The 16978-nt window shown below is 51.9% G+C and overlaps 2 protein-coding genes across 3 annotated transcripts in view; one reads left to right on the top strand and one right to left on the bottom strand.

Moving 5' to 3' along the window:
- Window positions 1-696: 696 nt before the first annotated feature.
- Window positions 697-14326, bottom strand: LOC135245657 (D(4) dopamine receptor-like). 2 transcript variants are annotated; one of them, XM_064318856.1, is made up of 5 exons: window positions 13865-14326; window positions 5568-5851; window positions 4986-5098; window positions 3692-4340; window positions 697-1696 (listed from the first exon to the last, which is right to left on the bottom strand). In XM_064318856.1, exons 2-5 carry the CDS (start codon window positions 5802-5804, stop codon window positions 1610-1612), a joined length of 1086 nt encoding a protein of 361 aa, XP_064174926.1. In that variant the 5' UTR covers window positions 5805-5851; window positions 13865-14326; the 3' UTR covers window positions 697-1609. The 2 variants fall into 2 exon arrangements, with proteins under 2 accessions (XP_064174926.1, XP_064174925.1); XM_064318855.1 differs by having other exon boundaries at window positions 3688-4340; window positions 13865-14325.
- The window catches only part of crebl2 (cAMP responsive element binding protein-like 2), a 22297-nt gene continuing 12794 nt past the window's right edge, over window positions 7476-16978 (top strand). Inside the window, exon 1 of the mRNA XM_064318858.1 lies at window positions 7476-7562. The gene's annotated coding sequence lies outside the window, so the exon portion shown is untranslated. The remainder of the gene's footprint in view (window positions 7563-16978) is intronic.

The following is a 16978-nucleotide window of genomic DNA, read 5'->3' as shown; positions in this document are numbered from 1 at the left end:
ACCTTGTTACTGTTCTCTGGCAAAGCCTGTGCAGTGGTAACAGATGAATGGATGGCTTTCTCTTGCCCATCACTACCTTCCATCATTGTGGGACCTCTTTATTAATGAATAAGAAGAACGACGTTAAACAAAATGGCTGAGATGGATTACAAGGAAGAAAGACAGAGAAAAATGGTTGTGAGTAAACTGAAATTTTAAACAATCCAGAATTATAAATGCTTACCAATGGACTTTCTGCCTCACAGCTGGTGAGTTAACGTTCCCCAGCCATCTCCCATCCCAAAACCAAATGCCCCGCATACCTAACTCCTCCTCCCCGGCAGATGGCTTTGTGATTAAAAACGTATTACTATATTCACCTGACTGAGAAGCTCTGAGTGCTGCGCTGGATAGCTAGCGCTCGCCAGGTTTACGGGCAGCATTAGTCTGCATTAGGAGTGCACCCGCAGAGTCACTGGGCCCGTCCCTGCGCCCGATGCCTTCTCATCGGTACCTGCCACGGCGCATGCCAGCTCCCATATTCAAAGGGATTTGTCTGAAGTGTAAAGTGTGCAGCCGCACCAATTAGAAAACGGGCAATCCAGATGGGCACAAAAGCCGACTCTCATCATTAAGCTCCATGTTCTAATTGCTCATTTAGATTTATTAGGACTTCAGTGCTTTCCTGCCTCAGAAACAAAAGTGTGGAAACTTGCATTGCAGTTTTGGATTAATTTCCTCTTTATTGTTTTCCACCATTGACAAAAGAGCACAGTTCACACAGACTGCAATGATGACGTCTTCACACAGACTCTGCGGCTCTTCAGCGCGGCTGCTCACTCGACACGATGAACCGGAATGTTTTCGGTGTCCACGCGACGTCAGAAGCCCCCCGATGTGCATTCTGTCAGGGTACCGTTCCTCTTCCTGGAGGCAATCGCCCCTGTGGCGCGTGAGAGCATGTAGTATGAAATACAGCTCTGTTCTCAACTGAAATGCTGTATCCCAGGCAGTCATCCATTTGTCCCTGTTGCCAGGGGAGCCAAATCCTTTAGGAAGCAGTATGTGTTACGTAAAGAAACAATGTCATAAATTGTCCATTTTTTGTATTCCCGGGTAAACAAAAAAAAAAAACGTTTTTTTTAAATGTATTTCATTTAAAATTCATGTACTTTAATGTATTTTTTCCCGTTTCATTTTTTTAATATGAAAAACTGCACAGATTCTACACGGACGTTACACATATTCACATATTCACAGGTTTTTATGCCTCTGGGCTATGGGCTGAGCTTGATGTAGACTCTACCGTACTCAAGCAGTAATTTACAGATATGAACTCCATACAGTTGGACCAGTGCCATATAGTGCATTTTTACTACTGGCATTTGACGTCTTTCAGTTCAAGACTAAGGCATTGTGGGAAATCTGCTCCTTAACCGCGACCCTTTCCAGCTCTTTCCGGCACAGGCGGGAGCTGGCGAGCCGGCCGGACCGGGCCGGACCGGGCCGACCGCTCACGTCTGGCAGCACAGGAGCTTGTGAAAGACGGTCCTGAACTCGGTGTTGAAGGCGGTGTAGATGATGGGGTTGACGGCGCTGTTGACGTAGCCCAGCCACGTCACCACGCTGATCAGCGTCGGCCCGATGCTGCAGGACGCGCACAGGACCTTGGTGACGTGGACCACGAAGAAGGGCGTCCAGCAGGCCAGGAACACACCTGCGGGCGGGCACGGGGGGGGGGAGGAGAGGGGGAACGTCACCTCTGTGTGGTCTCTCTCATACAAATGGAGCACTCAGTTTTAACCCTGTTTAACGGATGACTGGAGTTTCACTGGAGTAGTCAGGGCTAATGTTCCATAGGATCTAAATTGCTGATACATTTTATACGATATTCTTTTTTTTTTATATAGCACACATACGAATACACAATTAAAAACAAAGGCCTTGGAAACAAAAGCTTGTGCTGAAATAACATGCTGTACTTTTATTTCCAGGCATAGGAAATGCTGAAGCTAAAACTCATGCCAAGGCATTTTTTTTCTTCCTGTGTTTATTGGCCAAAATTTTCTACCGTAAGGTTTCATATAATTGCTGAGCGTCATGCCCCCAGTGTTTAGTATAGAATGATCGAGCCATGGTCGATTTCAGGACACATTTATGTGCATATGCGTGTGTGTGTGTGTATTCGCTAGTAGAATTACAGCAAGCTCACATCCCCATCTGGGATCTTCACTTGGGGTAAATTGAGCGTGGCTCTTTAAAATTCTGTGCTGAGGATCAAAGGAAGTCCACGGATAATGAGGGGACAATGATACGGCCATGAGATGACAGCCTCTCACCTTGGAAACCAGAGCAGAGCAAGGCAACAAGCACACGCACGCACGCACACACATTCACATGAACACACACACGCACACGCATACTCACACACTCACACACACACGCACACACACACACACTCACACACACACGCATGCACACACATACTCACACACGCACGCACGCACATACACACACACGCACGCACAACCATACTCACACACGCACGCACAACCATACTCACACACGCACGCACACACATACACACACACGCACACACACACACACTCACACACACACGCATGCACACACATACTCACACACGCACGCACGCACATACACAAACACGCACGCACAACCATACTCACACACGCACGCACACACATACTCACACACTCACACACACACGCACACATATAAAGTGTCTTAAGTGTCTCTGCTACAGCAGTTAAAAATAATTTCCTAAATAGAAATTTCTAAAGGAACAGATGGCTCCCAATCTCTTTTTGCTCAATTTTAATACAATTTTAGCCAAAAAGCCTCACGCAGTTTTCATTTAGGCCGAAATTGCGATTCTGAAAACTGTAGATTTTTATATAAAAACGAAGTGCAGTTTAATCCACAGCTCTGGAACCGGCTGTAGCCCCTGTTCCAGCACTGTGCGGCTGGCGTTCTCAGACCGGCTGCCTGACTCATTCAGAGTGCAGACACAGCGCCATTCAGCTCCTAATTAAGCGCCGACACCTTCCTCCGTCAGCTCGGCTAATCCGCCATCTGCGCCTCCTTCGTCTGCTCCTTTTCTGGCTCGCGCCTCCCTCTCTCTGTTACACGCCGGCACGCGGGACCCGTGACGACGCCCGGAAAAGCACGGGAGAACGTCGTCTGGCGTAAACTCAACTGTCATTTAGGAGCGCTGCCTGTTCCGGATCCTTCCTTCCCCCGTGCTGCTCGCTGTTGCGCTGCTAAGGCCGCCACCCCCTGGCTAAACGAGACTGTGAAAGTGTTTCTGATCTCACGTGCCCCGCCTTTATCTGACTTTATCTGCTAGGGGGGCTGTGACTCAGCCTGGTCTCTGTCTCCCCTATCTCCGCTGCTGTGAGATAAAGTGTGCCAGTGTCTGCCCCTGACTCCGCCCCACAGTGACTCCGCCCTTGACCCCGCCCCTGACTCCGCCCCACAGTGACTCCGCCCTTGACCCCGCCCCTGACTCCGCCCCACAGTGACTCCGCCCTTGCCCCCGCCCGTGACTCTGCCCCACAGTGACTCCGCCCTTGACCCCGCCCCTGACTCCGCCCCACAGTGACTCCGCCCTTGACCCCGCCCTGACTCCGCCCCACAGTGACTCCGCCCTTGCCCCCGCCCGTGACTCCGCCCCGCAGTGACACGCACCTACCACCACGGGCAGCACCTTCATGGCCTTGCGCTCCCGGCCGCTCACCCGGGCCCTCCTGGCCGAGCCGCGGGCCCTCAGCCCGTTCTCCCGGGGGCCCCCGTGCCGGGCCCTCTCGGTCCCCTCGGCGTCCGAAGCGCTGTCCATCTGGCCCGTGACCGGGTCGGCGTCGCTCTCGGGGGCCGGCAGCCCCGGCAGCCCCGGCAGGCCCGACAGACCGGGCAGGCCCGACAGCAGCACCGACGGCGCCGGCTCTGCGGGGGCCCCGGGGCCCAGGCCGGGCATCAGGTACTTGACCTTTGACCTGCCGTGGCGGCGCAGGCCGGCCAGGCCCAGGGAGAAGCGGCGGTCGGGCCGGAGCAGGTGGGAGCGGCGGCCCGCGCTCCAGCGCCGGAGCCCCCGGAACATCCAGTAGTACAGCAGCAGCATGACGGGGCAGGGCACGAAGAAGGAGCACACGCTGGAGTACACCACGAAGCTGTCGTCCTCCAGCCGGCACACGCTGGCGTCGCGCCCCGGCACCTGGTTCAGCCCGAAGATGACCGGGCTGGCCACGCCCAGCGACAGCACCCAGGTGGCCGAGATCAGCACCAGCTGCCGCGCGCTGAACTCGTTCCGGTTGTACTTCAGCGGGACCACCACCGCTATGTACCTGAGAGAGGGGGGGGAGAGAGGGGGGAGACAGAGAGAGACAGAGGGGGGAGGGAGAGAGGGAGGGGGGGGGGAGAGAGAGAGAGAGGGAGAGAGAGGTGGGGAGAGAGAGAGAGCCAAATTAGGAACAATAACAAAAACAATGTCTCCCTGCCTATCGTCTTTGTTGAAAGAAGACAATTATTTAACTGGATGTTGTGCTTTACAACAGAAGGAAATTAGTCTGTGCCTCTTAACTGTGATTTAGAAACCGTACGAGTGACAGATGGAGTGAAGGGTGTATTTTCCTGACAGTACCGCATTAGAAATGCATAGCTAAGGAAGTGGCTCCAAGCTCTAAGTAAACATTCTCTCTAATTCTCTTTATTGCGCGCTGTGTGAGTGCGGGCTAAAGTAACATTTTTACAAGCATACATCAGCTCAAATGAGCCGAATGTCCTGCTCTCCTCATCAAACATGATTAAAATGGCGGAAGAGGCAGTCAAACAAAGTTTAAAGATGCTTCTTCTGGACTTGCCGTGGCAATTACATAATTCCTATGCCCCAGTTCTCCTTTTCCAAGAACACAAAAAGACCATTCGACACAAACTGGATTCAAGCGGAGACTTTATCTAACGCTCCCGCACAGCTTGAGAATCCCCCTCACCTGTCAACGCTGATGGCGCAGAGGTTCAGTATGGAGGCGGTGCAGAGCATCACGTCCATGGTCATCAGGGCGTCGCAGATGTACGTGTTCAGCGTCCATACGCCGCCGAGGAACTGAGCACAAGCACAAAGCGTGGTCGTCAAGTCAGGACACAGTCTGTTAGCGTGGGTTCAGGTAAAACATGCCAACGTTACGACTTCAAAATGCCTTCTCAGTTTATTTCATTTTCTCTCTCCGGTGGAGTTGCCAGGTGTGCTGTGTTCTTGGGTCTCTGCTGTGCCACCTCAACCCTAATTGTGTGGAGTAAGCCTATGGCTAGCAATATTTATCTTCCATGTAAATGTCTGGGATAAATATTTGATGAACAATTGGTTCTTGATGTTGGTTCAGTATTACACCTTGAAGGCAGGGCTTGCTGTCAGGGACGGGGATAGAGCTGTACGGGGAGTACGGTTAGTTAGCACAAGCCTGGCCTAAACTTGAGTTTGCTTAAATAGTCAGTCTGCGCCGTGGTGTAGACTGTGGTGTAGACTGCAGTTGGGCGCGGCTGGCGTGAGCTGACGATGACGTGACGAGGCTGACCTCTGAGTAGACGTACAGCGGCAGCACCAGCACGGCCAGCAGCAGGTCGGCCACCGCCAGGCTGACGATGAAGTAGTTGGTGGCGGTCTTCAGCGAGCGCTCGGTCAGCACGCTCAGGCACACCAGGATGTTCCCCAGGATGATGACCAGGATGAGGGGCACGCCGAACAGCAGCGCCAGCACGTTGTACCGCACGTCGCCCCGCCCCGGCGCCTCAGCGGACGTCACATTGACCATGATGGAGACCCCGAACTACAGCGCTGCCCCAGGTCTGGCGTCGGCATCTGGGGGGGGGGGCGGGGGGTGGAACCCGAGGTTAAATAAAAACTCTCACAGCCGCCCAGGTATTTACCACAGAGACACAGGACACCACAGCTGGCTTGTGTATCAGTCCCATGAGCCCTTACTGTGTGTGTGAGGGGGGTGTTTGGTCATGTATCAGTCCCATGAGCCTTTGCAGTGTGTGTGTGTGGGGGGGTGCGTTTGGTTGTATATCAGTCCCATGAGCCCTTGCAGCATGTGTGTGGGGGTGTTTGGTCATGTATCAGTCCCATGATCCCTTGCAGTGTGTGTGGGGGGGTGTTTAGTCATGTAAAAGTTCCACGACCCCTTACTGTGTGTGTGAGGGGGGTGTTTGGTCATGTATCAGTCCCATGAGCCCTTGCAGCATGTGTGTGGGGGTGTTTGGTCATGTATCAGTCCCATGAGCCCTTGCAGCATGTGTGTGGGGGTGTTTGGTCATGTATCAGTCCCATGATCCCTTGCAGTGTGTGTGGGGGGGTGTTTAGTCATGTAAAAGTTCCACGACCCCTTACTGTGTGTGTGGGGGGGGTGTTTGGTCATGTATCAGTCCCACGACCCCTTACTGTGTATGTGTGTGTGTGGGGGGGGGTGTTTGGTCAGGTATCAGTCCCATGACTCCTCTCAGTGTGGGGGACCCCTGCAGTGTGGGTTGTGACAGGCATGTGTACAGAGGCAATGCTCCTCCACACAGCGCTGCTGACAGGCAGCACGCCTGCCGGGGGAGCAGGAGAGCGCGGGGCAGCCAGCCCGCTGTGCCTCAGAGAGGAGGAGAGCCAGCAGCGGCGCGATCAGCAGCCATGTTCCCGGGGAAACGGCCAGCCCGAAAGCACCACGCCTGAGGCTCTTATTGTTCTGGCAGTCTGGCATTTATTCATATAATTATTACTGAATTTATTTTATTTTTTTGGCAAAGAATCCATACCACTGAAATGTTCTGAATCCCGTCCAAACGCGCAGCTTTTCAGGCCGCCCCTGCCTCCCCTCCCCCCCCCCCCCCCCCCCCCGCCCCCGTCTGTCCGCCCGCGGCTCGCAGGCATCAGATGAGATAATCGCGCTTTGTCGGAGCTCCGTCTCCTACGGCAACAGGTGAGGGTCGCCATGGCTACCATTCGCTTTCCCCCGCCGCACAGAGGAGCGCGTGGCACGTGCGCGCGGCGCCGCGGCCGGTTTGCGCCTGATTGAAACGAAAATGTTTGTTCTGCGCGCCTCTCTCTGAAACGGGCTGGAGGTTTTTAATCATCATTAACAGGGAGCGGCCTCCTCTGCTCACGGCCGCTGTGGAGATCCACTGCGCTCCAGCCTGATTAAAATGATCATTCCCACAGCTAAGGAATCACCTGGAGAGACAATGATCAGAATCAGAATCAGAATCAGAATCAGAATCAGAATCGAATTTATTGCCAAGTACATTTGCACATACGAGGAATTTGCTTTGGTCAACACACCGAGGCAGCCATCTGCGGCGCCAACTATAGTTGATATGATAGTGACTGATGCGCGTTTCGCCTTTGCCGCAAACCCACTGCTTCAGAAATAAAGTTAAAATGTGAATTTTAGTCGAATGGGGGAAAAAGAGCACACACTAAGGCTGTGATTCCCTTGCAGAGCCCGTCACCCTCACACAAAGACATGACACAGCAGGAGCCCCTTCACTGTGGACCTGAGGAGGGGGGAGAAACCCGGAAACGAACGGTAGGAAATGGCTTCTCTCTCTCTGGCCTCTTGCTCGTCCCCTTTCTTGTTTTTTGTCCAGGTTTAGAGTTTTTTGTATTTGCATGACCGCCCGAGCTCGGGTTGCTCTGTTCAGAGCTGCACACACACACACACACACCCAGTACACACTCGGTCTGCTGCCGCTTCTGTCTGCACTGTCTGAAGATGTGCGGCTCCTCGTTTTCTATAGAGAAATAATGCAGACACAGTGAAACTTTAAAAGTCCTGCTATGTGAGTCCTGGGGTAGATTGGCAGCCTGTCCAGGTGTATTCCTCTCGCCCAATGCATGCTGGGATAGGAACCAGGAGTAAGCAGGCATAAGAAAATGGAAATGGATAAAGGATAATGGTGGGGTATAATTAGAAATGAATGTGAACTGTCCCCAGAGTGGAGGCAGGGGTTCTGAAAGGGAGAGGAGAGAGGGGGGGGGGGTTGGCTTATCCCAGGTACAGCTACACGGGACGCCCTGGAGCCGCTTTCTTACTCGGACTCCGCTTTTGGGGCGATTGATCCGTGCGGTTGGGTGGTTGGGGGGTTGGGTGGCGGGGGGGGGGTGTCACATCAGAAAGGTCAGACTGAGCGCGTGCGATGGCGGCGCGGTGGGAGTCGTGTCGGACAGCGCGCGGAATAAAAGGACGAGACGACAGCGCCGCGATTCGCCGCCGCCGTCGCCGTTATCAGATCTGAAGGGGCTACCAGGAGGCGGGGGCAGCTTCCGTTTGCTTTTGTTCTGTCCCGGGGGGGGGGGCATCTGAGGTACCCTGAGACTCCGAGCCTGTTTCTGCAATTCAAATTCTCTCATCTTATCAGCGCAAAAATACCAGCGTGGAACACGTAGCCCTACTTCTGCGCCGGCTCTCATGTCTGAGTGCTGACCTTTGGGATGGAACACACGAGCAACGGCCTGGCAACATTTTAGCATAATGTGCCCTGGAGTTTGACCCAGAGCCTGCGGAAGCGTGTCGGGCAGCTCCTGTCCCGACCGGTCACGCTGGCCCGGGCCTTAGAGGAAGGTCACGACCCAGGCCTGTCTGTGACTGTAATGACCCTCCACTTCCCGGTGTGGGCTACCAGGGGAAAGCAGATGAGAGTATCACAGATAGTCTACAGATGCCTTTTATGGAATGAAATCGAGGCTCGTCGTACAGATGGCGGCGACTTTCGCTTAATTTATGCCGCATCGCCGCAGCTGTGCACCGGACGAGCGCGACGCGAGGGCTAATTACGAGCGAAATGTCAAACTGCATCACGGAGGAAACTGGATACAGCAGCCTTCCCCAGGTGGAAGGGGGGGACAGGAAGTGATGCGGGTTGTTTTGCACGTCACTGTAAAACATATTTGCAATAATCTGTTTTTTACGGTGCTGACATCTGCAGCGATACACGCACACACACACACACACATACACGCACATGCACACGTGCACACACACAGTCACACACACACGCACAGTCACACACGCGCGCAACCACACACACAGACACTGAAATGCACAGAAACAAAATTCTGCCTTATCTCATTGTGTTCTACTGATGTTGCAGTTAAAAGTGTCCATACATTTGTATATTTTCATATATTCATATGAATTATATACATATTCATATATACTTCAATGAACAGCAGATATACAGATTATAGATTATAGATGTCTGTAATTTATAAATAGACATCTGTAGATTTTGTTCTTTAAAATGACCTGTTTTTTAGCATTAGGCAGGAGGACTGAATGATGGGATCAGGTGGTGCAGTGTATTGTGGATCTTGTGTGAAAGGTTTTTAAATGTGTTTTTCTGTTCAGTATAATCAGAGATAAACATACGGTATTCATGATGGCTTTCAAAGCTAAAAATGATACTTGTGGAAATACGGTCGAGAGCAACAGTTGAGTTTGAACTGCTTTCAAGCATCTTGGCTTTTCTCCAAACAACGTAATGTTGCAACACTGTGTGAAGTGAAAGGAACATATGGTGAATATCTCTGTTTAGACTGAATGTGTGTAAAATGAAGGAAATGAGAGGCTAAAACAGGTCCAGGTCATACTGGTCCAGACTCTGCGTATGACGGTCCTTCTTTGGGCCTGTGCCACACTGCACAGTCTCTGGGACGCACAGTCGCGCCGGTCGCTTGTGCTACTCGAGAGATGAGCCTGGCTCATTTGTTCCGCCCGTCCGCCCCGAGGCTAATTGACGTCCGCTAAGCGGGAGGATCTGACGCTCCGGACTCTTCACCTGACCTTCAGTTCAATTAGCTTTGCTCCTGACGGTGATCTGTCCCACGGCCAGGCAGCCGGCGCGTTCGGCCTGCAGAACTGGAGCGCAGCGGAACTGCAAACCGGGGTCCGGAGGAACGGCCTGCGGCGACGGCGAGCCGGAGCGTTCCCTTTTAAACGACAGCATCGCGTACGCCTTACAGAACAGAAGTGCTGTTAGAGTTCATCGCTGAAGGCGCTGTGTAATCCTCAGCATTGTGAGAGACCGATATACGTTGTAGGAATGTAGCAAGGGAGAAACAGGCTGTTGACATCTTTATGCACTGATAAAACGTGTGATTTTACTTGTTGTAATCAAGTAATTTGCGAAACTAAGAAGCCGAAGTTGAACATTTATCGTACGAACAGATTGAGCTATACCTTTTGTTAATTCAGTCGTTGTGTGAACTGTGATAGCTTGTCTTTGTGCGGTAAAACGTCGAGCTGTTGATCCCTGATGTGGTTGGAGAATCCGTACGGAGATTAATTTGTATTTGTGCAGTGGAGTGTGCTGGAACCTGGGTCTCTATTGCTTGTTCAATATTCAGTGTGATTCCAAAGGTCATTTCCACGGCTGAAGAACAATCTAGCTCAGTATGATAGCACTTAATATGCATTAGACCTCTGCACGCCCATTGTTATGCGATGCAATACAAAACGCGCGTTTTCGCAGAATGGGAAAGTAGTGAACTCTGGCTTCCATTCTCATACAGATTTCAATGGCCCTGGCAACGGACTGGCAACCGGTCCAGCGTGTATTCCTGGCTCTCCCCCAGTGCATGCTGGGATATAGGCCCTAGCCGCCCCCGCGACCCTGACCAGGAATAAGTGAGCTAGGTAATGGAGGGATGGATGGATGGATTTGAATGGCTCTTGGTATCCCACGCAAAGTAGAACGGCTCTGACTCGCTCGGTCTTTAGAGCTGGGGGGCCGGTCTACCTGTCGCCTCTGTCTGGTTCAGCGCCCCCCCCCCCCCCCGACGTTTTCCGTCTGGCTGCTCAGGTCAGCGCTCTCGCCCCGACCCGGAGCGCTGACCTGAATTCTCCAGCCCACCGCGCGATGTACCGGCTCGGCTGCCTCACCCCAGCGACGGCCCAGGCTGACCGCTCCGGGTGCAGCGGGCTGTGAGAGGGCGCTGTTCATTTACTGCGCGACAGGACGCGCGCCGCGCCCGTCTCTGAACCCGCCGCTGCCCACGGCACTTAAGTGGACAAATCGCTGACAAAACTCTGCTTTGATGATCTGAAGTGTGAACGAAAAGAAGAAGAAAAAAAAATAGGAAAAAATGTAACAGATGTTTACCAGGCCCATATTAAACAGCGCCGAATAAATCAGCGACAGCCTCTGCTTATAAGATTCCGAAACCATGACAACGAAAGGGAAAATTACTCGCAGGAGCGCCGTGTGGCTTAAGCCGAGTGGCGCTAACAATGGTGCCGAACACGGGCTGATTTAAGCACGTTTTGGCACAGAACCCGCGGGAGCGCTTTCAAAGGCTGGCCCGTGAGCGCGAATGAAATCATTCCGGTAGGTTCCAATAAAAACCGGAAACCAGAAATTACTAAAATATTAGGGATGGACTCTGTGGGGACTGCGGGGAGGGGGGGGAGGCTTTGTCATGAATATATTCCACAGAGTTAGCCTGACAAATGGCAACATCACTGCTGTGTCATGTTAAGACCTGAAGGGGACAAGATGGCCCTTTTAACCAGAAACAAACAGCCACAGCTGTCCAACGAAAACAATGCAGTTTAAAGGCCACTTATACAACAACAAAAAACTTTTCTGGAAAATGTAAAATACCGTTATTACTGTTTGTTACACTTCCTGCATGTTGGGCTCTTCAGCACTGCCAGGGTGCAGTCCACTGCACTGAGCCACCTCGCAGCTCCAACTGCCACTACTGTTTCATTTTTAAGCACAAATGTACAAAAATTAGAGTGTGTGTGGAGTTACTTATTTGAATAAAAGCCTTAGAAGAGTACCTTGGGAACGGTACTCGAATTGCAGGATTACAGAGATAAGCCCTCAAGCTGATCCAGTGACAGTGGCAATACACTGAGCACTGACACCAGCGGATCGACATACGCATAGGGCCGCGAGCCAGAGCTCGCACAACGGCTGAGAAAATGAATAAATCCATGTTCGCTGTGTGAACCTGAAACATGATACAACTGATGGATGTGTGAATGGATGGATGGATGGATGGACAGAAGGATGGATGGATGGATGGAAGGATGGTTGGATGGGTGAATGGACGGAAGGATGGATGGATGGATGGATGGATGAATGGATGAATGGACGGATGGATGGATGGATGAATGGATGGATGGAAGGATGGATGGGTGAATGGATGGAAGGATGGATGGATGAATGGATGGGTGAATGGACGGAAGGATGGATGGATGGATGGATGGATGGATGGAAGGATGGATGGGTGATTGGATGGAAGGATGGATGGATGAATGGATGGGTGAATGGACGGAAGGATGGATGGATGGATGAATGGATGGATGGAAGGATGGATGGGTGAATGGACGGAAGGATGGATGGATGGATGGATGGGTGAATGGATGGAAGGATGGATGGATGGATGGATGGATGGTTGGATGGGTGAATGGACGGAAGGATGGATGGATGGATGGATGGATGGATGGATGGATGGATGGATGGATGGATGGATGGATGGGACTGTAAGAGCAGGTGAGGTGAAAGGCATTGAAGGCCATGGTATGCCTGCCCCTGACATGGCAGTGCTGTGCACGGGAGGCTCGGTCATATGGAAGAGCTGCAGTTGAGGACATGACCTGTGTGTGGCATGGATATAAGGTCAGCTGGCAGTACTGTGCACGGGAGGCTCGGTCATATGGAAGAGCTGCAGTTGAGGACATGACCTGTGTGTGGCATGGATATAAGGTCAGCTGGCAGTGCTGTGCACGGGAGGCTCGGTCATATGGAAGAGCTGCAGTTGAGGACATGACCTGTGTGTGGCATGGATATAAGGTCAGCTGGCAGTGCTGTGCACTGGAGGCTCGGTCATATGGAAGAGCTGCAGTTGAGGACATGACCTGTGTGTGGCATGGATATAAGGTCAGCTGGCAGTACTGTGCACGGGAGGCTCGGTCATATGGAAGAGCTGCAGTTGAGGACATGACCTGTGTGTGGCATGGATATAAGGTCAGCTGGCGCTACCGGCACATCAGAGTCTTCTTGCCTTTTCCCTCGAGTGCTTCCTGGTCTGGGGCCGAGCACAGGGAACAGAGCAGCGCTTCCTCTGCTGTTGCTCACTTCATCAACGATGAGCGCCATTGCGCTTGAATGGAATACATTTGTTTTTGCTTCAACTGATTCTTCAAAGGGTTCACCTCTTTTCCCATGAAAAAATACGCAGCCTAATTGTGTTAAATCTCTCACCGTACTTGCAAATATGTTCAACTAGTCGTATTATTTGGGTGAGAAATATTCCTGGCTTTAACGTCCAGCTTTTTAAAAAAAAAATGTACAATTAAAAAAAACAAACAAAAAAACCACACATACACTGTTTTCCCCTGTGTTCTTATTGCAGTGTATGAAGGCTTCTGTAACGTGCTTCTAGAGCGCTTGCCGTATGCACACCTGTTTCTCTCCATTTTAAACCGTTCCCCCGTAAAGTGCCCGTTTTCATACTCTTCCTAAAGTGGTATTTACATTTCCATTCATCCTGATATGCTTTGTTAAATCGTGAAAAGAAAAGCCTGAAAGAAAATATTACATCCGTTCGATACAGACTGAACATTTATTTTAGTTTCTCTGGTTTCAGACATGCCTCAGTTACTGAATGGATTTCTGTCATTCAACTGGCTACATTATTCTTTTCTTAGCATAATGCAGGCAGTTTATTTTTAGAGCAGACCGTTTAGTTGTGTGACTTCATAGCAGTCAGATATGGGTACACCCAGCAGAAAAGATACGCACAGTGCAAAAAAACAATGATATGGCTTTTAGGAACAGACAATAAAAAAAGACAAAGAAAGGGAAAAGGCTAACTCACAGAATCCATCAAGACTTTCGGAAGACTCCGACCCATCGAACGCAAGTTTGGAACCGAGATCCCCGTGTCCTTGGGAAAGGGTTTTCAATCCGAAACGTGTCAGTTCTGAAGCCCGAGTTCCTCCTCTGTGGCCATGTTTCCCCGCCGTCTCCATATATAAGACCTGTCAGTCAGATCTCTGGCACTCGTCAGTCCCCACCACTCTTCTCCATTCCACTCCAATCACTGAAAAAAGTTTTGAGCTGTTTTATTCAGGCTGGTGTTTTATTTTTTATTTTTCTTGTCTTCCTCAGAGACAGCCTGCTGTGTCTGTTGTGTGATATTCCTTATTCTAAAATTCTGCCCGCATCACCTTAACTGAGAAAGAGAGAGACTGAAATCCTCCTCTCCATGTGCTCCCACACACCTTCCTTCACTCTCTCTCCCTCCCCTCTCTCTCCTCTCTCCCCCTGCTCTCTCCTCTCCCTCCCCCTCTCTTTATCTCCCCCTCTCTCCCTTTCTCTCTCTCTCTCTCTCTCACTCTCTCTCCCCCCCTCTCTCTGAATCTTCTTACCTCCCGTGCGCTCCTCTCGTACCTTAAAGAGCCCCTCCTATCTCAGCCACCCCGCTCCTCAAACACAAAGGGCTCTATTTCAGGACCGGGCCCGACTGACGGGCAGCCCGACCATGCTGGACTGGCTGCTCGCATCTCCAGGACTGAGTCAGAAAGGAGGGAGTTTGCAGTGGAGAGCGTACGTAGGAGGGCCAGAGATAGTAATTTCACACACTTCAGCGGATGCAAACAATCGCTTTTATTATGCCCACCGTGTCTTAGCTCTAACGCAGGAATGTCTGTGCTCGTGAGCCCCTCTGCATGCGCACACTCAGTGTTATGAGAGCGCTCTGTGTCTTGGTCAGCCGAGCTGCTTTAAACGCTCACAGGACATTTCAGTTTGGCGTTGGAGTCCGGATTCTTGACTTGAGAATGCCTCTCATTTTTATCTTGTTAATTTCTGTCCATTCAAACGGGCTCTCCGCGTTCAGCCTCCCCCCCCCCCCCCCCTCCACGGAAAGCGCGAGCCTCGCCCGTGTCTGGCTCAGGGGAGGGGAGCCCCCTTTGGGCCGCGTCCAGGGCACAGGGCGTGTCCAAATGCGAGCGGACAGCCGACCCGCGGCGCGGAACCTGAGCTCATGCATTTTCACCAGCGTTGCGCGCGCGAGTCCCCCCTGACCTTATCCCCGAAACGCTCTCAATGGCCTGGCAGTGGCAATTACGTCTGATGGGACGTCAGGCTTCCCGTTCGCCCTGCTCAGGGGGTCGGGGGGCTTTACTGGAACCCCAGGCTCGCGCACCGAGCCGCCCGCGGCGGGAGCAGGGTTTCGGTTCCGGAGGCTCTGTGTCGATTGGGCAGCGTCAGCGCCATGGTGACAAATGAAGAGCCCCGCGCCTTCCCTACAGTTACAGGATGAGGCATCGCCTCCCCCTGCTGCCATTTACTCTGACTGATGCCATTACCTGAGTTTATCTCTCTCTCTCTGTCTCCCCCGCTCCCTCTCTCTCTCCCTCTCTCCCCCTCTCCCTCTCTCTCCCTCTCCCTCTCTCCCTCTCTCTCTCTCTCTCTGTCTCTCTCTCTCTCTCTCTCCCTCTCTCTCTCCCTCTCTCTCTCTCTCACACACACACACACACAGTGGTCTCGTCCTTAGAGAATCTGGCTCGAAGCCGGAATGATGCAGGTGTGATTCCCAGGTGGGGGGCGCGGCTGTCAAAAAAAACCTGAGCCGAAGAATTTCAACCCCAGTCAATATTTAATCTGTCGGTTGTATTAATAAGGGGCGTGTAAATGCGTCTATCGATGGAGGTTTCCCTTGAGACGATGCGCGGGGAGTGAACACCTGCGGCCGGTAACAGAGTGCTGCCCGAGCGCTGGCTTTCTTCAGAGGGAGAGAGGAGGTCCTCTCAGTCGGAGGGAGAGAGGAGGTGCTCTCAGTCGGAGGGAGAGAGGAGGTGCTCTCAGGCGGAGGGAGAGAGGAGGTCCTCTCAGTCAGAGGGAGAGAGGAGGTCCTCTCAGTCAGAGGGAGAGAGGAGGTCCTCTCAGGCAGAGGGAGAGAGGAGGTGCTCTCAGTCAGAGGGAGAGAGGAGGTCCTCTCAGTCAGAGGGAGAGAGGAGGTCCTCTCAGTCAGAGGGATGAGTCAGACCTCTTTATGCTCTTTATCCTCTAGACTCTGTGGAGCTCCAGTCCGCTAGGCCCGCCGTCCCCTGGTCTGAATAATGCACATCCTTCATGTCACTGTGCAGAGAGACCGGCGGTCATTCACCCGTCTGCTGGAAATGCGCCACAGACAGCCTTACATTGCAATGCGTGCGATGCCAAATCTGAACAAATACTTCCCACGACAATCAGCTTTTTAATATGTTAGATGTGCAATTGATTGTGCAATCTGGTGTGTGTGTGTGTGTGTGCGTGTGTGTGTGTGCGCACATGCGTGTGTACACAAACGTGTGTGCGCACGTGCACAAGTGTACGTGTGTGTATTATGTATGTGTGTGTGGTGCTGAAATGCAAAAAAAATCATGACCATAATGGGGCTCGAATGAAAAATGATCTGCACCAACAATGGAAATATTTCAGCTTGGAAGCAAACCCATGTGTACTTTCTGTTGAGGCTAATGATCCAGGCCTGCTAATTTCTAAATAAATGAGTGGATATCTGCAGAGGAGACAGGCGGTAGGTCCCTGTGACCGTAGCGGTGTTGGAGAGGAGAGCTGAAGGACTGCCTCCATTCAGACCCCCCACCCCGCCACGCCCCTTTAATCTGTCCCTCTCCTCGTTTCCGTGGAAATCTGCTATTTTTGTGACACAACACCGTTATTGAGTGATTTGAAAACAAAACTGTTTGCGTCTGTTAAAAAAACTAAAAAGTGAGTAATAATACAATTGAGAGTATTTTTCCCCCGCGGCGCGTGATTGGCACGGCTGTTTGTTTATTCATTTTCACATAAATGAAAATAGATTATGCCAGATGGATTCTGGCCCCAGCTGACTAGCGCCTGACGGGTGGGGGGGGGAGGGGAGAAGAGGAAAATAATTGTTCAAATTTAGATTTGAATTGTTTATGGGAGCGTTGAGAGGAAC

The sequence above is a fragment of the Anguilla rostrata genome, chromosome 19, assembly GCF_018555375.3.
Source record: "Anguilla rostrata isolate EN2019 chromosome 19, ASM1855537v3, whole genome shotgun sequence".
NCBI lineage: Eukaryota > Metazoa > Chordata > Actinopteri > Anguilliformes > Anguillidae > Anguilla > Anguilla rostrata.
The sequence above is the reverse complement of the archived record's forward strand: the minus strand, read 5'-3'. Positions and strand labels throughout refer to the sequence as shown.

What these genes read in the sequence shown, in the direction of transcription:
- LOC135245657 (XM_064318855.1), bottom strand. Translation starts at nt 5,804, where the DNA reads ATGGTCAATGTGACGTCCGCTGAGGCGCCGGGGCGGGGCGACGTGCGG. An exon ending in CGCTGTACGTCTACTCAGAG is followed by an intron (nt 5,099 to 5,567) that starts GTCAGCCTCGTC and finishes GCTTGTGCTCAG; the next exon opens with TTCCTCGGCGGCGTATGGAC. An exon ending in GGTGCTGCCCGTGGTGGTAG is followed by an intron (nt 1,697 to 3,687) that starts GTGCGTGTCACT and finishes GCCCGCCCGCAG; the next exon opens with GTGTGTTCCTGGCCTGCTGG.